Source organism: Vanacampus margaritifer, chromosome 10 (assembly GCF_051991255.1).
Source record: "Vanacampus margaritifer isolate UIUO_Vmar chromosome 10, RoL_Vmar_1.0, whole genome shotgun sequence".
In the NCBI taxonomy this organism is placed as follows: domain Eukaryota; kingdom Metazoa; phylum Chordata; class Actinopteri; order Syngnathiformes; family Syngnathidae; genus Vanacampus; species Vanacampus margaritifer.
In genome coordinates, this window is record NC_135441.1 from 17,411,870 (window position 1) to 17,435,284 (window position 23,415).

General features: G+C 38.1%; 3 protein-coding genes across 8 annotated transcripts; all 3 read right to left on the reverse strand.

Moving 5' to 3' along the window:
- Positions 1-518: 518 nt before the first annotated feature.
- LOC144059528 (uncharacterized) lies at positions 519-11,274 on the reverse strand. 4 transcript variants are annotated; one of them, XR_013295676.1, is made up of 11 exons: positions 11,214-11,268; positions 10,411-10,725; positions 8,601-8,855; positions 8,407-8,517; positions 7,709-7,816; positions 5,527-7,293; positions 4,826-5,131; positions 4,519-4,678; positions 2,734-2,988; positions 2,437-2,652; positions 519-2,358 (listed from the first exon to the last, which is right to left on the reverse strand). XR_013295676.1 is itself a non-coding variant. In XM_077578675.1 (10 exons), the coding sequence occupies exons 6-10, from the start codon at positions 5,579-5,581 to the stop codon at positions 2,180-2,182; spliced, it is 1,011 nt and encodes a 336-aa protein (XP_077434801.1). In that variant the 5' UTR covers positions 5,582-7,293; positions 7,709-7,816; positions 8,407-8,517; positions 8,601-8,855; positions 10,411-10,725; positions 11,214-11,274; the 3' UTR covers positions 519-2,179. The 4 variants fall into 4 exon arrangements, 3 of the variants coding, with proteins under 3 accessions (XP_077434801.1, XP_077434800.1, XP_077434799.1); XM_077578675.1 differs by lacking the exon at positions 4,519-4,678 and having other exon boundaries at positions 11,214-11,274; XM_077578674.1 differs by lacking the exons at positions 4,519-4,678; positions 10,411-10,725; positions 11,214-11,268 and adding an exon at positions 9,444-9,610.
- A 2,780-nt stretch (positions 11,275-14,054) lies between these two features.
- On the reverse strand, positions 14,055-16,571 carry LOC144059249 (uncharacterized). 3 transcript variants are annotated; one of them, XM_077578202.1, is made up of 5 exons: positions 16,501-16,571; positions 16,350-16,409; positions 15,926-16,270; positions 14,624-14,734; positions 14,055-14,541 (listed from the first exon to the last, which is right to left on the reverse strand). In XM_077578202.1, exons 2-5 carry the CDS (start codon positions 16,396-16,398, stop codon positions 14,411-14,413), a joined length of 636 nt encoding a protein of 211 aa, XP_077434328.1. In that variant the 5' UTR covers positions 16,399-16,409; positions 16,501-16,571; the 3' UTR covers positions 14,055-14,410. The 3 variants fall into 3 exon arrangements, with proteins under 3 accessions (XP_077434328.1, XP_077434327.1, XP_077434329.1); XM_077578201.1 differs by lacking the exon at positions 16,501-16,571 and having other exon boundaries at positions 16,350-16,490; XM_077578203.1 differs by lacking the exon at positions 16,501-16,571 and having other exon boundaries at positions 14,430-14,541; positions 14,629-14,734; positions 16,350-16,490.
- Positions 16,572-18,075: 1,504 nt separating this feature from the next.
- On the reverse strand, positions 18,076-21,828 carry LOC144059527 (arylsulfatase I-like). The gene is made up of 2 exons (XM_077578671.1): positions 21,246-21,828; positions 18,076-19,963 (listed from the first exon to the last, which is right to left on the reverse strand). Exons 1-2 carry the CDS (start codon positions 21,557-21,559, stop codon positions 18,565-18,567), a joined length of 1,713 nt encoding a protein of 570 aa, XP_077434797.1. The 5' UTR covers positions 21,560-21,828; the 3' UTR covers positions 18,076-18,564.
- Positions 21,829-23,415: the final 1,587 nt, after the last annotated feature.

The window sequence follows — 23,415 nt, forward strand, 5'->3', positions numbered from 1 at the left end:
GGCAAAACTGTTAGCAAAATAATAGATTTGCTATGAAATGTTGAACATGTTCAATATTTTGTTTACTTTTTTCAAACATGTTTGCAACCTTTTATGAGCCCCGACAAATTTCAGTACGTTAGGTAGGTAGGCATCCACCACTTAGTGAGATTTAGTGCTAAACTAGCAAGTTTGAAGAGCATCGGCTTGTATTTTGCGTACAATAATTTACTCTTTTTTTTTTTTAAATATGAGTTGAAGCAGGAGTAAAACCCCACACTAGCCCAAAAAATATGCATGAATACTCCACACAGGAAGGCCAGAGCCAGGATTCGAACTACAAACCTCGAGACTGTGAAGCAGACCAAAAGAAAAGAGAAGAAAAGCTAGAAGGAAAGCAGAAGTATGTGCGTCACGGAAACAACATTCCTGCTTACTGTGACTTTTCGAACACCCAAACTATTTTGCCATCTTGTCAAGAGACGAACGACTGTGGGTTGATCAAAACGGAGATGAATATCAACACAAGCACATGCCAGGGCATTTTTGTCTAGTTTATTGCGGTCCCCAACCATCTTACGCACGTCCATTTCAAAAATACATTCAATATTAAATGCATCTCATTAAATTAGAAAAGGGAGTCACATTTTTTTATTTTTTTTTAAAGCAATGGTTACATTTCTTTTGCTCATTTTCATAATTTTTTGATTGCCTCACTCGCAGCAAGCACTTATCGCTCATATCAGCTGCTCATCTGTGACAAGTGCTTCCTATTCTAACACTATTTAAGCTTGAGAGGTTTCCTTTTTCTTATGAGTCACTGTGACCATTTGGACTTTATTAATAATTTTAACTTAATTATCTACTGTTCAATAAATGACAAATATTATAGACCATATTTTTTCAAAAATGTTATAAATTTCGGACCTTATTTACCACGACAATCACAAATGTGTCAGATTTGTGATTGGATGATCAAAGATGTGGCAGCGAAACTTCTGCTTCTGCCCGCAAATATATAAGATGCAACCTAACTTGTTTGTAAACTGGATCGTTAACCTGAACTTCAACTGTATCTGACATAAGATGAACATGCTAACCTCATGTGTAATAAAAAACACACACGCACACACAAACTCCTCTGTTCTGAAGTGAACTCTATCTGGCATCGGGCAGGAAACTCATGTCACCATTTGGTGATTTTTTAAATTTGTTTTTACAAATCGATACTATTGGTTAATCTCCACGTCCCACGTCAGGTTTATTTTACCACATTATTGCCCAAGTGCTGAAAATGGTTTGCTCTCTTTGAAGATTAAACAAACATGCCTTTTTGGGGGTCTCCTGAAAAGTGATTAATTTGGAGGTACGAGAATTCCGCCGAGGCCAGCAACATACAATATAAAGTTATAACCAGAACTATTCAAATTGTAGTTAAATTTGGAATTATTTGAAATTCCATTTGTCATTTTTTGTTTGTTTGTTTTGCTCGAAATAACGTAAGAAAATTGCAAAAGCTTGTAAGATGGTGTGTTTTTAGTTAGTTAAATAGTTAAAGGGTCCAGGTCCAACATTTCTATACATTTATAGTTAATTAGAATACATTAGATTATGCTGGAAGGCTTCTTTTTTTTTTTAAACAAAGTTGCAAAAGATTATTTTCAGATATGATCAGGGATAAAATTGATTTTCAAAAAGAAAAACGCTATTTTCGTCCCTCTCCCCAGCCACTTCATTCAGCTCTTTTGGGGGAAACCCGCGGTTTTCCCAGGCCAAACAGGAGACATACTGTAGTCCCTCCATTATGCCCTTCATCATCCCCTGTAGGCCTCCTTCCAGTGGGACGTGCCTAGAACACCTCACTAGGGAGACGTCCAAGAGACAATCTAACCACATGCCTGAGCCACCTCATTTGACTGTCCTACCCTAGTTTCTCGCCCTGTATATTTTAGGAATGGATCCTAGGGCCTGAACCATGAAAAACAATATTTTCAGGCAACATCTTAAAGTCTTAGACACATTCTTGAGTAATTTTCCAGCCGGAAGATACTCATTATAGAAATTAATACTACATTATCTTACGGTCCTTTTCGTAAACTTTATTAAACCCTCATCGATGCGTAGTTCAGTTATTTCAGCAAGTCCTTTTAATATTTTATAGGTTTTTGTTGTTGTTTTTGCAACAAGAGCAAATGAAAAATCACCTGCCTCTGTAGACTTGGGCATAAACACATGCATTGCTTTCCGCCTTAACGGTTCGACGGGGTCGCTCTGAAAACTTCACTTGGCCGTACTCCACCTCCACTTCACCTCTCACTTTTATTGACCTCGTCGACTGATTAACGATCCTGACGTCGGCGTACGTCAAATCCTCTTGATCTTTGATCATAGACAAAAAAAAATGCAGATTGAATGAAAATGTTTTGCATTGAAACCACAAATTGCCAAAATCTCTACCTTCGATACCGCTTTGCTTTTTCTTCTGCTTGTAGACCACCCCCAATCCGATCAGTAAGAGGATGAGCAGCGCTGAGAGAATGCCCCACATTAGAGGCAAATAATTCGGACTTGAATGGCTCTTGTTTCCATACGTGGGATTGTCACACATGTTTTTCTTGATTTCAGGCAACCACTGAGATATCAGAGTCCCATTTGAGGTGCAGTTAACGAACACTACAAACAAACAAATATTGTACATCAACAACCAGCAAACTGACCTTCACAATGGTCTCAGATGAAAGTGGTCTTTCTTACCACAAGATAAATGAACTTCTGCCGTGACTTCACTGACGTTGTTCCTGACAGAGCAGACTAGCTGTCCTGAGACGCCTGGTTTGAGGGTGATGTTGTTCGCTTGAACATTTCCTGAAAGGAGATGCGAGTCTTGCAGCGGTTTTTGGTTCAGGCTCCAGCTATATTGAGGACTGTCCCCTCCCTTGGAGGAACAAGATACCGGCTGCAGTCCTTGGGACACACAATCCGAGGTGAGATGGACGGAGGTGACAGGAGCTGAAAGAAACATGCGGAATGTTATTGTCCACATGAGGAATATGATGGATTTATTTATTTAGCCATTTATCATTGTTGTCAGTTAGAGAAACAACCCTTGTGGACTTAAATGCGCATTGAAAAGGCCACATGTTGATCACCAATATAGTGTCTTGTCTTGCGAGAATTTGAGAGGCACTTTTTTTTTTTATTAGCAACACCTACACATTACCTTCCACAATGAGAAAAAAAAATCCATGTTGGGCTAAATTTGTGAAAATAAACAGAAAATTGTCAATTTTGGTTCAATTTCAGTAATCAGTACAATACGTATTTGTTAGTGTTTGGAGTCAGCCAGCTTTCCGTCAAACATCTCCAATGGCTTCAAAATGCTTGCTGTTTGTCTTTTAACTGGAACACGTAAGAGGGAGCGCATACAGTATACTGCTTTTCTGCCTGTGAACGTTCGAGTTCTTTTCTTGGTTTCGCTCCTCCTTCATTTGCTCAACCGCTTCCATTTCGACTCTCTCTGCCTCTGACCAGCGTCTCTTGGAGGTACTGTACCAACGTCGAAGCAGACGCGGAGAGTGGATAGAGACTTCTTCGACAACTGGTCCACTCCTGCACTATGGAACAACCTAGACAAGTGACCTACCTATGCATTTTTATTTGTTGACTTTTAACACAGCTTGAAGCTCCATTTTAGTCTTATTTTTATTGTTTTAATCTTTGTTATTGTTTTGTGTTTAATTTGTTTATATGTACATTATTACATCACTATTTTAGATGTGGTTGTTCTTCAAGTGCTCTGTAAATAAACTTAAGTTGAGTGTATCTAAGTGTCCCAAACTATCTATCCATTTAACTTACAAATAATGGGATGTACGAGTGGAATGGGAAAAGGAAAAAAAACTTAACAGTATGTAAAAAAAATGTGGCGTATTTTGTCTCGTTTGTCATTATTTTAGGAATAGTCACACGTGTGTGTGTGTTTTTTTCCCCCTGAACCATATCATGGTGAACCGAAATTAACTGTACTTTGGTCAAAACATGGTCAAAGCTATTTATCTACGTATTTACTTTTCAATTGTGACAAGAGGCATTAAGTCATGTTCAAGAGAATTAAGTAGAGGCCAAGCAAAAGATTAGAATTTGACTGAGAGGGGAAAAAAAGGCTTCCAGAAACGTTTCAGCAAACATTCTCATCAACAAAACAAAGTTTAGCAAAGATGCAAGCAAAATCAAGACAAACAAACATTTGTGGGATGACACATTTGGAGCATTTTTGCAAGGAATATTGAGCCATATTGCCAAATCAATATGTGTTATAGGATACAAATTAAATTAACCCTGGAGAACCCAAGAACCCTTTTCTTCTTTGGAAAATTATGAATTATACATTAAATGACTGCTATAAGTTCACTGAACACCAAAATATATGTTTTTTCAATTTTAACCCTAATTTATCAAAATATATATATAAAACATACTCCTAGGCATTCTGCAACATGATATGAAATAGATTAACAACAAAAAAAAACACAATTTTACCATCTGATGGTTTGCTGAGAAGATGGTTTTGTTTGGATTGATTTCCAGCTCAACAAAACAGCATGTTGCCAGCCATTTTGTCACCACCACTTTGGCTCATATAAGTGCAATATTCATCCACTAGATGGCCCCGTGCAGGGGTCAGAAGTGGCACTCTGGACTTTTGAAGTTAAATTAATAAAAAAAAAAAAAAGAAAGAAAGAAAGAAAAAAAGGTCTTTGTTATTTGAGTAGCAGAATTTATAGGGGCCAAATTTGACCCCGTGGGCTCTCTTCCTCAAAAAAAAAAAGAAGTGCTAAATACTCACCTTCAATGAAGAGCCGCAGTGTCTGATTCTCAAGTTGAATTCCCTTTTTGTTAAAAACGATAAGATTATAGATGCCACTATCATTCCTCATCAGTTTTTTTATCTTCACCATCCCATTGCTTGGGGTGAAGCTATATTTTTCGCTTATTGGACCATTGCCCTCTCTTGCTTTAAGTAAAACTTTTCTTCCTTTCTCCCAGTTAAATACGAATGGGCCTTTGTCCATCAAATGAAGGACGATTTCTCCAGCCAGTCGTCCGTAACACTGAGCTCCTGTTTTTCTAACATCACAGGGCGTGTCCATACCTAGAAAAGAAAAATTTAACAATTAATGAAGAGCTCTTTTGCAAACAAATTTTAAAATGATCGATAATTCATTATAGACTCTATGTGAACAAGTTGTTGAATTAAATGTTTTAAAAGGGTAACATTAATATTATGGGGAATTGTTATTGTGGTTAAAATAATGTAAATTGATTTATTGTGTTTTGGAAAAGAGATGTTACAATCATACAAAATGTTAAGGATCTGTCATACACCATTTTTTCGCATGAATTGCTATGTGAAACTGAGCAGTAAATAAACATTTTTGAAACATGTGACTAATTTCATTGATTAAATTACACGGTTCCAAAAAGATTGTTGGTTTTATAAGAGAAAAAGAAATGGAGAAAACAATCATAAAAGGTGAAATGACTGACCTTGAGAAACTGTGACGAGCCATACCAGTACCACGAGTCCAGCTGTAGCTCTCATATCTTTGACAACCCACTCAGCTGCCTCAAAAGATGTGCGAAAGACTGTTGAGCAGTTTTTGTATTTGTTCTTTTTATACTGATTGCAGAGAGGAAAGGGAAGTTGTACTTCTTGTTTTATCAACCTTGAGACTGAAAGCCTTTAGATCGTCATCCCTCCATTTTAAAGGTAAAGTAACCTCTAAGGAGTTTCTTTATACAGACATGAGTTAATTGCCATATACAACTTTGCACGAACAAAGTTAACTGAACTTAAAAAAATAACTGCACATTTTCTTTACTGCTTTTAGGCTTTATCCATCCATCCATTTTCTTGGCCGCTTTTCCTCACTAGGGTCGCGGGGGTGCTGGAGCCTATCCCAGCTGGCTTCGGGCAGTAGGCGGGGTACACCCTGAACTGGTTGCCAGCCAATCGCAGGGCACACAGAGACGAACAACCACACTCACATTCACACCTAGGGACAATTTGGAGAGTTCAATTAACCTGCCATGCATGTTTTTGGAATGTGGGAGGAAACCGGAGTACCCGGTGAAAACCCACGCAAGCACGGGGAAAACATGCAAACTCCACCCAGGAAGGCCGAAGCCCGGACTCGATCTCACGTCCTCTGCACTGGGAGGCGGACGTGCTAACCAGTCAGCCACCGTGCTGCGCTTTTAGGCTTTAATAGTTTCAAAATGGATCTTTAAATACCTGCACCAGTTAAAATGGTTACAACAGACTTGCACTGAATTGACACTGAATTGGTTGAAAATCAGTGGAACATAATAGTCCATTGGTCAATTGTAACAAATAATTGTCAACCATTTCATGTTCCTCATTTGGATTACTTAATACACTAAAATGAATATGAATGAACATGCCACTGTGCTGCTGGAAAAGCGCTTTCCCTCACACGGTCATTATTATACTTTGGCTCCCTCCTCTGGTAAAAACAGTGTACAAACAAATACAGTAATGTAAATAAAATACATAAAGTAAATGTGGTCTTTTTATGTACAGTATATTTTGCTTATAGTTTCCCCACTTAAATGTGTAAGATAATTAAACAGACAACAATAATGTAAGTTAACATATAATGCAGTTTTTAAAATGGTGTATTTGATTAAGGGAAAAATAACTATTGAAAGCAACCTGACCCCCTGTGGGAAAAAGACTTGACCCCCTTTTTAAATCATGAATTGACTGTGGTTAAACACATTTTTCAGCTCATTTTCACTGATCACGCCAAGGCCTGATTACCTTCAGACCTGTTCAACAACGACGACATCACTTAAATCGAAGTCCAGACTTCAATCTGGTTGAAATGCGGCGGCACAGGCCGCTTATGCTTGAAAACCCTCCAGTCTTGCTGGATTCGAGCAATTCTGAAAAGAAGAGTGTGCCAAAATATCTCCACAGAGTTGGGAAAGACTCATTGACAGTTATTTAAAAAAGAATTGGTTTTGGTTGCTGCTGCCAGGGTGGCCCAACCAGTTCACCACTAGATGGCACTAAATCCTACAACATCCCTTCAAGTATTACAGTCATGCATCAATTTAAAAATCGAGAAGTGGTCAAACACTTTTTCACATGTTTATGATAAAACAAATTCTTCATCTTCAAAGCTCAAAAAAAATGGAACTTGGCCGTGCTGGTTCTCTTCTCTCACGTGCTTCTCAGTACTTCCCTTGGTGCATTAATGTACATTAATTCCTGGTAATCGTCATCAACTGCAGAGACAGTGGCACACACATATGTTAATATATACACACAAAAACAGTCACAACTGCATAATTTGTGTATGGGTGTGTGCATTGTAATCCTCTCATTTGATGTTTTTTAATGGAGTTGATCCAGCTAATCCAGGATGTAAGCATGTGATCACAATTTACATCTCTTGATCCACATCTGCCTTACAGTCGAAAGGTTCTCGATATTAATCTTGGGTTTATTGATGACTCCTAATTGACTGTAGGGTGTGAATGTGAGTGTCAATTGTTGTTTGTCTATATGAGAACGTGTAGAACACCTCTCAGCCAAAGTCCAATGGGCGCCAATGAGAACAAGCAAAGGTGGATGGAACGATGGGTTGCCATTCATCCCCCAAAAGCAAACCAGCAAGTTTAATCCATAAACAACATTTACCTTCGTGTGTTTTATTCGCCTTTGTCTTCAGAGTGTAGAAGACCACAACTCCAATCATTACGAGAATGATCACTGGCGAAAAGCTGTTACGGATTATCAGTACTAGACCTGTTATGGTAAAACACAAACATTTTGAAGGTTATCTGTTCTGTGTACAAGTGTTACGGAGAAAACATATAATAGAGTAAGTTCCCATGACCTAAAACGGATTCATGCTCACATTCGTTAAAACTGTTGTACAATTATAGGCCATTCAATGCCAGTATCGCTTTGTATAGCAAGCTAGCCAATGCATCGTCCTGCTGCAGTGATTCACAACCATTAGAATGCCGTAAAAGTTTTCCTAGTAATTACAAATATATCTTTGTACATCCTACAACAGAATAATTCATGGTTTGCTGTGGATATGTCAGATTTATGTTAAAATAGTAATCCACTGGAGTCTATCAATAGTCATGATTACGTTAAATGTGTATGAAAAACAGCATCCATCACGGTAAGTGGACATTCCTTCCTGCACAAACTACTGTAGTTAATTACGCGCCATTCGTAATCTTGAAACTTTGTTGGTTACTGTCTGTCAAGACCAGAGGCATCCACTTTAATTAATTCTATTTAAAATGCACTTCACAGTTCTAATTTCAAAAACTTATTTTGAGGATGGATGGATGCCACCATTACAGGTAAATTTTTCTTACTTTGACGGAAGTGGTTTGGAGCTTCTGAGTGGTAATTGTCACACAGGGTTTTCTTGATTTCAGGCAACCACTGAGATATCAGTGTCCCATTTGAGGTGCAGTTAACGAACACTACAAACAAATAATGTACATCAACAACCAGCAAACTGTATTTAGCATCACCAAAGTTATCAGATGAAAGTGTTATTTCTTACCACAAGATAAATGAACTTCTGCCGTGACTTCACTGACGTTGTTCCTGACAGAGCAGACTAGCTGTCCTGAGACGCCTGGTTTGAGGGTGATGTTGTTTGCTTGAACATTTCCTGAGAGGAGATCAGTGTGCTGCAGTGTTTTTTGGTTCAGACTCCAGCTATATTGAAGATTGTCCCCGTCCTCGGAAGAGCAAGATATGGACTGCTCTCCTTTGAACAGACACTCCGAGGTGAGAAGAGTGGAAGTGGCAGGAGCTGGGAGAAACATAACAACATGCAAACATAAGACATACATACATTGCAAACATCACATGACCAAACTCATAAAACAGGTTTTTGTTTGATTTTTGTATTCTCTGTACTAAAATGCTAATTCCTCACCAAAAACATCACCGAAGTGGTGTTTTCCTCCATTCTCCACTCTATGTCTTCAAAGCAGTACATACCATGCCTGCCGTCTACTTGTTAAAAAAAAAAAGAAGAAAAAAAAGACCACCCCGCCACAAGCTAGTTATATACGGATCAGTGGGCCGCTGCTACTTTATTGGTGTAGAAGAAGAACATTTTATAGCAGAAGAAGAGTGTCTTTCGAGTGAAAGCAAAACAAGCTCAAGGGAAACAAACTAAGGTCGCATTTTGTGTCATGGAAAATGCACACACAAAATTTAAAAAGACGTGAAAATCGCGGATACATTTGTGGATCTGAAAAACACATTTGAAAATCAAGAAAAAGTTTGAAAAAAACGTGAAAATTACGAATATGTTTGTGGATCTGAAAAACACATGTCGCCCTGTAAGGAGTAAACTTCCAGTTCGCGACCCACTCAAAGTTGTCTTTCTTACTTTCTTTCTTTTTTCTTCTCTCTTCGCCCCTCCTCGTCCTCCACTACGATTTATTGCGGCAAGAAGCCCTTGTGTATAAAATGTTTATTGAAGATTTGAACATCCATCCAATTTCTTCGTGTTAAGAAGACGCGGTTGTACTACAACGGCTGGCCAGTGTCGGTACCAGATGTGATCGGGGTCGCCTAACGAACACGTCAGGCTACAGGATTGGCTAGAAATTATCCAATTGATGACAAACATTGGAAATAACATAATAAGATGTAATTTAGATAACAAAATGTACGGGCTGAAATTGTAAAAACGTAAATAAACCTAAGAATTTAAAAGCAAGATATATTGAATAAATAATAAAATAGATTGAATAAATGATAAATACACCAATTAATTGCCTTAGATGTGACAAAGATTGTCAGTTTAGATTGCTAATGTGGTCCTATTATCATCAAGACTATTTTTGTGATGTATTGTGATTTGTGAACTGCTAAAAAAAAAAACGAACCGAAGTGAACACGTCTGAATCGCGCATTTCGTTAGCGCTGTTGTACTGACGTCACCTATTCCATCAATTGTTTTTATTTATTTCTTGAATCTTCAGTTTTTATATTCTTAGGTTTATTTACGTTTTGACAATTTCAGTCCATACATTTTTTTTATTTAAATGACATCTTTAATATTTTCTTTCCAATGTTTTGACGTCAACCGGATTTATTTTATTTTCAAATAACTTTATTGAACAATTGTAAACGGATAATATCCAACAATCCTGTAGCGTGCCTATAGTTAACTGTGGAAGAGCTTAAAATTCTGTGATGTAATCCCTTTAATACAAATTAAAAGCTCAAAATGTAGCACCATATTTTTTTTCATTTTCATATTGTTTTTTGGTATTCACTGCACCAGAGTTGGTACATATGACACAAATAAGGTAAAAAAGAAAAAGAAAGAAATTGTGTTAGACATTCACCTTCAATGAACAACTGTAGTGTCCGATCCATAACTTTGGTTTCCTTTAGGTTATGCATTACAAGAGTATAGTTACCACTATCAGCCTTCATCAGGTTTTTTATCTTCATCATCCCATTCCTTGGATTGAAGCTGAATCGTCCAGATGGTTTAGTCTCAATATAGCTTTCTCTCCCTTTAAGTAAAATGTTCCGTTTTGTCCCCCAGACATATGAAAATGAGGCTGCTCTGTTCATCAAATGAAGGACGATTTCTCCAGCCAGTCGTCCGTAACACTGAGCTCCTTCTTTTCTGCCATCACAGGGCGTGTCCATACCTAGAAAAGAATAATTTAACAAATAATGAAGAGCTCTTTTCCAAAAAGGCCAATTAAAAACATTATTGATAGTTCATTGTGTAGATTCTATTAATGTTTTTTGAATGAGTTGAATTAAATGTTTTGACAGGATAATTAATGTTTGTAGAATTTAAATGTTTTTTACTGTATGTAAATGTAAATTGATTTATAGTGTTTTGAAAACAACTTCTTACAGATAATCATACCAACCGTAACAAAGTTTTTGGTTAACCGTAACTGTCATACACTGCATGCTCAGCTAAGCAATAAATAAATCTTACATAAGATACAAATCACTTCATTGCCATATATTTTACATTCAGCTAAAATGAATCTACGGCTTTTCGTCAATTTAATTGCCTCTGCTCCAAAAATATGGCGATTTAAGAAGCATTTTACTAGCGTAAAGGTGAAAACATGAATTCATGATTACGGCATGTATTTCCTGAAAGAGTGAAATGTCTGACCTTGAGAAATTGTGAAGAGCCACACCACGAGTCCAGCTGAATATCTCATCTTTATCTGCTGCCTAAAAAGGGAGAATGTGTTGAGCAGCTTTTGTACGCTCTTTTTGTACTGACTGCAGAGAGGAAAGGGAAGTTGTAGTTCTTGTTTTATCAACCTTACAGCTCAACGCCTTAAGATCGGAATCCCTCCAGCTCAATAAGAGAAAATAATGTCATATGCAACCCTTGCTATTCCTTTATTTTGTATTACTATGCCTCTATTTGTGTTTTTTTTTTATATCGTTTTATATCTTTTAAATCTTTGTACATGACACGTTGAGTTGGTGCGGAAGGACGGAAATGCAGGGAGGCAGGAGAACCACGGCAGAGATGCATGGAATACTGAACACAATTTATTAACAAAAAAACATTTACAGGGGTTCTGGGTAAAACTCTAAATACAAAACACCAAAACTCAAAGTAAGAACAAAACACAAGGAAGGTGACAGCGACAATGATCCAACAAAGACTGAACAAAACCAGGAAACTAAGGCCCCGTCCACACGAAAGCCAGTTTCATTGTATCCTCACAAATTGTTTACCGTTTAGGCCGTCCGTTCACACATGGTGCGGTTTCAGAGCTCGAAGCCGATCACTTTTGAAACCGGGCTCCAGAGTGGAAAGATTCCGTCTGGACCCCATTTTTCATTAAAAAAAATGTTTTTATTTGTAAACAGACAACACAACTTTCTCAAATATCAGCATCAAAAGACAATCAATACAATATCAATATCGTTGAAACAATCACTCAAGATAACATGAACAAATACAGATCAAAGAAAAAAATAATAATAAAAAAGCGAAAACAAAGTAGAAGAAAAAAACAACAAAAGGTTTTGCTGCAACATACTAGGGGCTCGAGAAGTTATAAAAATACATTTAAATTTGAGCAAATCTCCACTATTTTTAAAGCCTTTTGTTTGTGGGAGAACTTGGTTGAGAGAATGTATTGTTGAACTCGTTATAGAAGGCTGTAAAACATGGTTTCTTTCCACTGAATTTACAACAATGAATATGATATTTCGACATTAAAATAATACATTTATTAAATGGTTAGAATTATTTTTCTCTATGAATTTTTAAAAAAATAAAAAATTCTTCCAAGCAATTACGGCGTCCTTTTCAATGTTAATATGAATGAAATCACACAAGCACTGCCAAAATAAACTGACAGATGGACAGTACCAAAACAAATGTACAACAGTTTCAGGGCACTCAAAAGCTACAGTTAACATCAATATCTTTTTTGAATTTCTTACTGATATAAGATTTTGCTGGATAAAATTTATGGATCAACTTAAAAGATATTTCTTTGATTTTTTTCATAATCTTTTTTTTTTTTTGGGTAGGAGCCAGACCTTCTTCCATGGTATATCCACAAACATATTCCTATGTGGAATAACATACAGTAATGTTGTAGTCTCTTTCTGGAACATGATTCTTATACGTCTATTGTTATTTGCGGGACGACCAGACAAACAAATTCCTACATTTGGAGCAAAAAAAAAACAGTAATGTTGTCAGAACCTCGGTGAAACGCAGTCCCTTCGATTGCAGGAAGTCGTTGTTCTTTGCCGCTTTTCAAAGCGCCTTCTTGTGCCGAGTATAAATCAGACGGATTTCTGTTTGTAAACAGCACATTCAAAACTGACACACGAGGAAGAAGATGGCAGCAGCCAACCAGGAGCGAGCGTGAAAACAGTCCACCAACCAGGAGCGCGGGCGTTTGCACAGCTAGATTTGCATAATGAATACAGACGAGACATAGGAATTGAACTCCTAACACGTCCGCGAAACGAGTCCACCAGTCCATCAATCTGTAAGCACAGCTAAATTTCCATATGACACTTCTAAAACTCGCTTGCTGAGTTGGCTGGCGGTAAAACGTTGCGAGTCGTGACTATATTTACTTCCATGAACACCGCAACGTGACGTCGGTGTTTTGGGTGTACGTCACTCGACGTAAAAAAAATAGTTTACTTGAATGAAGAACATGCTAACATGAAAATTTGTAACAAGGACAAGATCGTGATAACGCTCACTCAAAGTTGACATATAAAAAGATGAAACATTGTTTTGTTTTCATTTACATTATATTTTGGTATTGTACAGATTACAAATTCATGAGACAAAATTCACTATTTATTAGATACACCCTTTACAACATAGCGGTGTACATTCCTCCACACATCTGCCTCACAGTCGAAAGAGTCTTGATACGAATCTTGGCTCAGGCCCTTATGCGGTTACCATGTTCACCTCAGACTCGTGAGAGCTTGACTTCCTCTTCTTCGCTCAGTCCAAAAACATGTATGTTAGGTTCATTGATGACTAATTGTCTGTAGATGTGAATGTGAATGTGAGTGCCGATTGTTGTTTTTCTATATGTGCCCTGTGATTGGCTCTCCTCTCAATTTAAACTCTCATTCCCACAACCAGAAGATGTTACCGTTACGATGTAGTACATCCCTCTTCCTGTTTTAAATGAGGCTATAAAGTCAACTCAAATGCCTCTCCATAGTCAAAGTCAACTCAAATGCCTTTGCATAGTGAATTCATGTCTCAGCCGACCCAACCTATTTATCATGGTGATAAATGTTTTTGGAAACATTTTAACTTTTTTTTTGTTCTTCTCCCAAATGCATTTCAATGGGTGTCAATATAAACAGGTTTTCGCTGTTCGCAGGCCAGCTTGGTCTCTATCCCTATATTGCGGGAATCCACTGTATTTCTTTAACATAACTGAAAATGTTGATATGTGCAATTAATTTAAAAAAGGGGAAAAAAAGAATAGCCATCACAAGACTTTTTTTGTTTTATTTCAACATGATCATCAAAATTCACCATTCTTTATACACCAAATTCTGTACACTATATAAATCACAACATTTGAAAACATTTTCATAATCTGTCTTTTAAAATACATTATAATAGAATATGTTGTATTTTGCTTTGATGAGTTCAGTGCTCTCATTTATAGCCGTGTTACATAAGTTTAGGATAACAATCAGCAGTTGAAAAGCCTTTCGTAAGCCAAAGTATTACTACAGAACAAAATTCATGTACACAATTTTGAATAGTTACACTACCTACAATATGTAAACAGTTACTGATATACTCTAAAATATAGGCTAAACACAATATTCAAATAAGCTACATCATAAAACATCATTGCACTCAGAATCATATTTGTTGCTTCCATTTAGTCCGTGATAAAAATGGTCTTGCACATGATCACTCGTATTCCAAAATTCTACTGCAATCTTTTTTTTCTTGGATTTACCTGAACCTTGATAAAATTCAGAAAATTAAAACATTATTATGTTTTCACAATAATCCATTTGTAGAACATGTCTGTGGGCGAGTCGTACCTGACCTCTTGTTTTGTCTTGTTTTCTTGTACACGCAACAAGACAAGGCCACGATTACCAGTAAAGCAGCCAGTGCAGAACAAACTGGAATCAGGATGGAAAAACGGTTTTCTGAAAAGTAAAAACAACAAATGAAATTGTAAAATACACGTTTGCAAGTCATCTAATGCTCCAAATGGATAAACAATATAGTGGAACCTCCAAAATTGATGTCATACAATATATACATGTCAACGTACTACAGATTTCTCTTAAGTTTTGGTTCTCATTTTGGATATCAACATAATGCAGGGGCGGATCTTTTCTCGTGGGTCACAGGGCTGCTGACCACCCCAAAATGTGCTTATCACAGAGGGCTGATTATTGTTGTTGTTGTTTTTAAATAACTAATTCGTAAACAATATGAAATTTCTTGGAAGATTGGTTATGCCATTTTTAGTAAATAAAAAGGTAAATAATTGCAAAGTGGCCCTTACATCCCTCTAATTTTTCTACGCGGCCCCCAGAAGAAAAGGTTTGGATACCCCTGACCAAGGAAGTTCTACTGTATTCCATAAATAGCTTCTGCAAGGAATTAATCTTATTAATAGCCACTCAAAAAAACAAGCTTACCATTTCAAGAGTACGTTTGTAGTAATTAGTTTAATTTAGTATAATTAATTTATAGAACATTCAATATTTTGTTTTGCTTTAATCTGAAACCCAAAATTTACATTAACTCATTCACTGCCATTGACGGCTAAAAACGACAAAAATACATTTGAACTATTTGTATTAGTTAAACATTTTTTTCCTCTTTTGTTAACAAGAGTATGAAAATATTTTTGTTTTATTGTACATTTAGAACAGATATAAAATTTGTGATTAATCGTGAGTTAACTAGTAAAGTCATGCAATTAATTACAATAAAAAATTTAATCGCCTGACGCCCCAAATTTTGAATAATCTTTTCTTCTTCTTTTAAAAATTGATTCGCTGCCATTGACGGCTATAAACGTCGCAAATTAATTTTAACTAATTCCTATTAGTTTAAAATGTTTTCCACTTTTGTTAACAAGAGCATGAAAACCTAGAATTTTTTTTATTGTACATTTAGAACAGATATAAAAATTGCGATTAATCGTGAGTTAACTAGTGAAGTCATGCAATTAATTACAATTAAAAACTTTAATAGCCTGTCGCCCCTATTAAAAAAAAAAAAAAAGAAGAATTCATGGCAGTGAATGAGTTAATACAACAGCCCCCCCCGCAAAAAAACAAAACAACAACACACGCTTTTGCATTTGGACTCTTAATACGTACCCTGGACATCTAGTTCTACCGTAATGGTTTTGACACTGCGCCCATTCAGATCAAAGACTTCCAATATGTATTGACCCGAGTCAGTCCTCTCAACACTGGAAATTTTTAAAGTCCCATTGTTCATGAAGAACTCTGTTCTGTTTCTGAAGGCTTCCTGAATCACCGGCTTTTCTTTCTTCATCGTAAACACAACCATGGTTCCGCTGGGAAGCACTTTTTTACATCGCAGCTGATGGCCGCTCACGTCCAGCATCACCTGGATGTAGACCGACCCTCCAAGAGTGACGGAGCAGTGGGAGTTCTCCAGGGTGCCGTTACATTTCGAATCACCTGGTGGAAGGAAGGCTGCAAGTAAGGAGCAAAACATTCAAATCTCGACTTCATTATTATTCATGTTTTTTTTTTCTCCTGATGAAAACATTACCATTTGCTGTTCCACTGAAGAGCAGAAGGAGAATGACAGCCTGCCCCATATTCCTGCCTTCTATAGTAAGGTTGATGCAGAGAGACTTCAATAGTAATGTCACAGAAAACTGGCAAGCCAAGAAGGAAGGAAGTTGAGTAAAGAGTCTCACTTCTCCTTTGAAGGCTCGAGCTGTCTGTTGCGTGATTTGAATCAGCAAGCACAAGATTTCAAGGTGGCTGCCTGGTACCACGTCAGAGTGAAAAACAGAAGAATGGATCAGCATTAGACTAAATGCTACATTGTGAAAGTCTCAAATGTAAAGTCAAATACGTCTGAGTATTGTAAGTTAATTTAAATACAGAAACACTGATCTTGATGCTGTCATGAGGAGGTCAATGTGAAACTATTTGAGTACCTTGAAGCAAAATCTTTTCACAAGTAAAGGTCTGTTAATGATTAATTAACTAATGTGTTGTGTCTCAGTGCTCTTCATGTTAGCCACCAATCACGGCTCACCTGTTTTGTGGGTATGGTCTTATGACCTTCACAAGATACCCTCTGAGGCACTGTGATGTCATTTTCAGTCGGGAGCAGGTGACAAAATGGCCGACCCCTGAAAACGGATGGATTTTGCTGCTTAATTCCAATTCCACAAACGCAACATTAATCAGAATACTGTTTAGATGTTTCTGGGGTTGGTGACCCGGTGGGTAGTAGGTGATGTCTGGTCGGTGCTGGATTTCACTTTCCTTTCTTTTCTTTGATCCTTCCTCGGGTCTTCTGACAACCTCACGACTCTAGCTGGATTCTGAAATATTCGATTTAGGTGAACGGTATGGGATGTTTAATAGGTTTTAGGTGAATTCATGAGTGCACACTCACACCCGCATACGCACATACAAAAAAAGAGAAAAGAGGAAAAAAAGAGAGAGAGAGAGCGCAATGATGATGACATGTCGAATCGGTAAGATTACCGAATGAACAATACTGAGCTTTCTTTCCAAAAAAAAAGAAGAAAAAAAATAATTTGAATACTGTGTTTAGATTGGCGGGGGCACATAAAATATATTATTGTATAGACTTGTTTTTTTTTTTTACTTGATTTACAGCATCATAAAAAATCATCCAGGAACAACCAATGTTTCAACAAATCTTTCAACTCCAAATCTGAATGGTGACATCATTACTTTGTGACTAAAACGGCAATAAATCAAGAATCAAGCCAACTGTATGGAAGTTAATGGAAAGATTGACCTCAATACCATACTCGGTCATCCTTCTGGATGTTCACCACCAAGTTACACTTCACCTCAAGGTAAGGTTGACTGCATAGTTTGTTGTTAGTTGGGGGACTAATTCGTGCAGCCAAGAAAGCTTTCCCCACGTAATGGTAATTATCATATTAAAGGTTCCTAGTCGTTATGTTCACAACACTGATGAAATACATAAATTGTTCCAAAATTATGTTTTTTTTCCCCTTATTTAGAGTTTTATGTATTGCATAATTTGACATTCATTCTTAATGTGACCAAATACCGTATCTTTAATTGGTCTAACATTCTAGATTTAAAATAAAAATATTGTCTGGTTTCACCGTTTCAAATGATCTTTCCATAGATTTGTCACAATATAGTACATTAATACGTAGAGAAACAGAAATAGCGTCACCTTTTTTTTTTGTGCCAAAAGGAACATGAACATTTATGTTATTTAAGCTTACTGTTTATTTTACCTGAAAGGACAACATACACCATTGCTGAGGTAGCAGAGCCTTCCAATACCCTGAAAGAGCTGCAGCACAAAACAGAGTCCGCAGCCAAAACACACATTACACTTGAAATAAAATCTACAATGCAACTATTCTCATTAAATATATTATGATTGATTGAATGTCATCATTCCAATAAGACAACAGACGTGGGCACATCATTGAATTTTGAGCGTACATCAATCGTCAACAGTCGGACTATTCTATCGTCAATCATAAATCCGTCAATATTTCAAGCCGAACCAAATTGTAATTGTCATGTGACATTTGTCAGCAAAGTGGACATCTGTGAATGTTTCCATCATTTGCCGGCAAAATGATCCGTGAGTATCGACCCGGTTTTTGATGATTACTTGGCGGACAATTGTTAATCGTCAACAAAATGGGCGTCCATCATTGACGGATTGACCGTCCGTCAACATTGACAGAATGCACACCTCTGGATATTCATGAGTCATGTGATAGTCATATCCTGTTCGACATGATCCTAGTGTTGAGTCTCTTGAAAAATGATCTGCTATGAGACATTTTAAGTTTTTTCTTCCAGTCTATATTCTTCTTCAGATAAAAAGTATCCCAGCTGTCCTCTTCCTCGTCTCCCACCCAGGGAACCCAAGCACCACCATTCAGGCTGGGGTCCGCCCGTGGGTCCTCTGATGGGTACCGTACTGGGACCGCCGTGCGGTTGTAGGACACCAGTCTCGCCATCAATTCTTTGACAACATCCGGTCTCTGCTCGGAGAGGTCAAAACGTTCATAGGGGTCTCCGGAGATATTGAAAAGCCATACGGATTTCTTGGGTTCGCTGTGCCTCTCGAGGTTCCACCAGCTGGCAGGGAAGCTTGGAAGCACCTGCGGTGGTGTCCAGTCTCCATAACCAGGATCTCCAGTCAACAATTTCCAGTCTCCAGCTCGGATTGAGGCCTGTACGGCTGTATTCCAAATACCGTAACCCTTCTGTAGGGAGCCACTTCGAGCACGGTTATAGAGAGGGTCAATGTTGTGAAGGATTTCAAATCTGGGAGACTCCTTCCCCTCACTGATGGCTTCCCAAACATCATATCCATCCACACCTTTAGTAAGGGACTCATTACCACCTGCCAGGTGTACTAGTGTGGGGTACCAGTCGGTGATGTGCACCAGGGCTTTACTCACCCTCCTCTTCCTTCTCAGGAGTGGACTGTGGACAAATCCCAAACCTCGGACTCCACCTTCCCAGTAGGTGCCTTTCCGCCCCCGAAGTGGCCAATTGTTGCCGCCAGACAGCGGTTGTCCGCCGTTGTCCGTAGAAAATATCATGACGCTGTTTTGATAGTAGCCATACTTTCGGAGGGCATACGTTATATTCCGAACCGCCTCATCCACCACAGACACCATGGCAGCGTACTTCCTGCGGGCCACGTTGCCCAGCCCTCGGTACGGGTAAATGTACTCCCGCGGAGACTGCAAGGGCGTGTGAACGGCTTGAAATGAAAGGTAGATAAAGAGCGGCTGAGTGCGGGGATCATGTCTTGCCAGGATTTTGCGGACCCTTTGTGTGTACAAATGGGTGGAGTATTTTCCCCTCTCACCCCAGGCTACTGTCTCGCCTTCGTGGAGGTCATAACCACAAAGACCCGGACCGTCGCAGGAGTTGTAAGTGTAGTAGTTGACACTACCGGTCAGGGAGCCAAAATAGGTGTCAAAGCCACGTCGCGTTGGCAAGCACTCCTTCTTGTAAAAGCCCAAGTGCCACTTGCCCACCATGTGGGTGGCGTACCCGAGCTCCTGCAGCCTCTGGGGAAGGGTGACATGGTGGAAGGGTAGACAGTTGGGCTGGCGTGGGCGGATGATGGAGTGCTGGAGGCCTGTGTGGATCTGGTACCTGCAGGACAATTACAGAACGGTGTCAGGCAGACGAGTGCGTACCAAAATTAGTTTGACCAAACCAAAACAACAACAAAAAAGTTCTACCGTAATGTTTGTTGTGCAGACACCAAACGTCAAAGTCAAAACTCAGGACTCGAAGCTGTCTAAACTTATGGGACACTCGCCCTGGCTAAGTTAATTAATTTCCTGCTACAGTTCAGTGAATATGATTTTTACAGGGTCCATACTCATTTTCCTGTAATTTTCCTGGTCAAAGTGGGATGTTCATCACTTTAACGCAGTTCCAGTTGGTGCCAAACTGCTGATTGTAAAATAAATCAAAATTATTATCCTAAAGGAATCCTTCTCCTGCTCGTTCACCCTCCAACTCCATGTTCCTTGTGCTCGCCTCGCCATTATGGGATGCAGAGCCTTCGGTCACTCTGCTCCCAAGCCCTGGAACTCCCTCCCTCCTGACCTCCGTGCCACCGACTCCCTCCAACTCTTCAAAACTAAACTTAAAACCTTCAGGCTGTTCCATTCCACCCATCTGTAACTAAACCTTTTACATTACGTTTCTCGCCTACATTATTTAGCTATTTTACCTTGAAAGACGCTTCAAATCAATTTTTTTTAAATTATTATTATCCTCTGAATGTAGGTTACAGTATACACAAAAGAAAATGTGAAAATGCAACAGGAAATTTTACTAAAGCTAGAGGTTTATTGGTTATTTATCGATAAAAAAAAAAAATCTGCCTGCTATTTCAATTGTGTTTAAATGAGAAGTCAACCCAAATACTTACATTATGTTCATGCAGTCTAAACACGGTACTCTGATTGATAGTGTGTTTTTGGTATATGAAGTAAGCAGCAAAATCCACGCATTTTTTATCCATCTCAGTGGGCGGCCATTTTGCCACTTGCTGTCGACTGAAAATTATATCACAGTTATTTAGGGCTCAGGTAACATCCAATCACAACTCACCAGTTTTCTGAGTTTATTCATGAACTGAGCCGTGATTGGTCATTGCCTGAGCTGAGCAACTGTGATGTCCTTATAAGTCGACAGCAAGTGGCAAAATGGCTGCCCCCTGAGATGGATACAATCGAGTGGATTTTGCTGCTTAATTCAGATTCCACAAACGCAATATTATTCAGAATGCCGTGTTTAGACTAGTGTGGACACTTACAGTACAAGATATTATTGTAAATAAAAAAGTATTTCCAATAACAATAACGGATTACTCAAAATGTCAAAGAATTGTGCAGACGGGACTTTGATAGAGCTACTGTACCTCCCAGTGATGAGTTGGCTTCGGGATGGAGTGCAGATGGGCTGGATGTAATAATTCTCCAGCTTCACCCCATCAGCAGCCAGCTTATCCAACACCGGTGTCTTTATATCAGAGCTGTGATAACCTATATCGTTGAATCCCTGATCATCTGTCATGATGAAGATAATGTGAGGAGGCTTTGGACCAATAGACCCCCCACCAAATGTTTGCCCTGGCTCTTTTTCCACCTGATTTGGACCATTCAGATCCCAGGTCAGGTATCCGAGGCTGAGAAGACTCATCATAGAGAAACCAGTCAGGGCCGTTGTAGCCATTGTTGTTTGTCTAAAAGACAAATAATCCGATCTCCAGCGTGATGTCACCAAAGCATCTTGCAGTCGCTAAGAAATCTGTCTTGTGTTCTCATGTCTGAAATTTGCAAGCTTGATTGCAAAGTTTGTGAGCCTCAGCCACACTTTCATCCGAGTTCATCGCCACTCCAAAAATGTTTAAAAGCTCCTTGGAAAACATTTTCCTTCCCCTAGTGGTCCAGTTAACACCGCCCATTTACCTTGCAGCTTGGCTGAAAAAACATCAGCTTCCTACCACCTTTAAACACACACACAGTAATGTTTCTACTAAAGCCAAGTGGCACTCATGAACGTAGATCACATTCCATCTCTGAGAGTTCAACATTCTTGTAAACAGGTAGGAGGTGGTTGAATTTATTTAGCACGGAGGACCAAAACTGCCAAAATTAAAAATAAATAAATGACTAAATAAATAAATAAATGACTAAATAAATAAATAAATGGCTAAAAGTGAAAATAAAAACAGATGTAAAAAAAATTAATTGAAAATTAAATTAAAAAAATTATATAAATGGAAATAAAAACATATATATATATATATATATATATATATATATATATATATATATATATATATATATATATATATATACATACACACACATTTGTAGTTAATTTTTTAATAATATTTTTTATATCTGTTTTTATTTCACTTTTAGTCATTTATTTATTTTGAATTTTGGCAGTTTCGGTCCATAATGCCAGGATTAAATGTTATTCAAATAAGGGGGCGGTCCTAAGTGTGTCTTGGGTTGGACTCTGTCGTTGCAAACTGCCTTTCAATGGTCGAGTGAGCGGGTCGGCGAACAAGGAAAGCTTCCCGGCTTGCATTGGAGAACTCCAGCTGCAATGGACGACTATCTTGTCCACTGTCCAACCCAAGACACGCTTAGGACCGCCCCCTTATTTGAATAACATTTCATCCTGGGCAGTATGGACCAAAACTGCATGCCAAAATTAAAAATAATTAAATGACTAAATAAGTAAATAAATAAATGAGTAAAAGGTGAAAATAAAAATGAATACAAAAAAATATAATTTAAAAAATCAATACAATATATATATATTGTTGTTGTTTTTATTTCCATTTATATTTATTTTTGGGGATTTAATTTTCGAATTGTATTTTTTTTATATACGGTTTTATTTTTACTTTTAGTCATTTATTTTGAGTTTTGGTCCTCCATAATTTCGAAGTTCAAGTTGAAGTATTGGGGCCACAGCTCTTTATAAATTAGTTACCTAATCAGGACCACGGACAACTTGATCCTTTCAATTATATAGGAGCTGTTTAGAGATGGCCCTTCTCTGTTCCAACATGATGAGTTTCATAAAGACATGCTTGGATGAGTTTGGTGTGGAATAACAAAGAGCTCCCACCAATATCTTATCAGAAGCTAGCACCATCATTTTGTCGTACCATTCAATATGAAAGCATATGTAGAATCAAAAACCCCAGTGACCCACATTTCCATCTTGACACATAACTAGAAAGCAAAGAAAAACACTACTTGGGACTTGGGATCACAGACAGACAGACTCTCAGTTAGAAAAACTAGTGTGCGGGGGAGACTTGAGTTGGGGCTTCTGCTGCAGAGTTGGACAGACACAATCATAGATTCAGTTCCACACTGCGAAGCTTTCACAAACGTTCCCTTAATATTGCTTGCCGTTTCATGACTAATGCAGAGCTACGAGGAAAGAGACAGACCATACTGCCCAGGCTCAGGTAACATGTCCGAGCAGGCGTGAAAGACCCGCTTTAGATATCATCCTTCCAGCAAGTCAACACAACATGACGGGATAGCTTCAGTATAGAT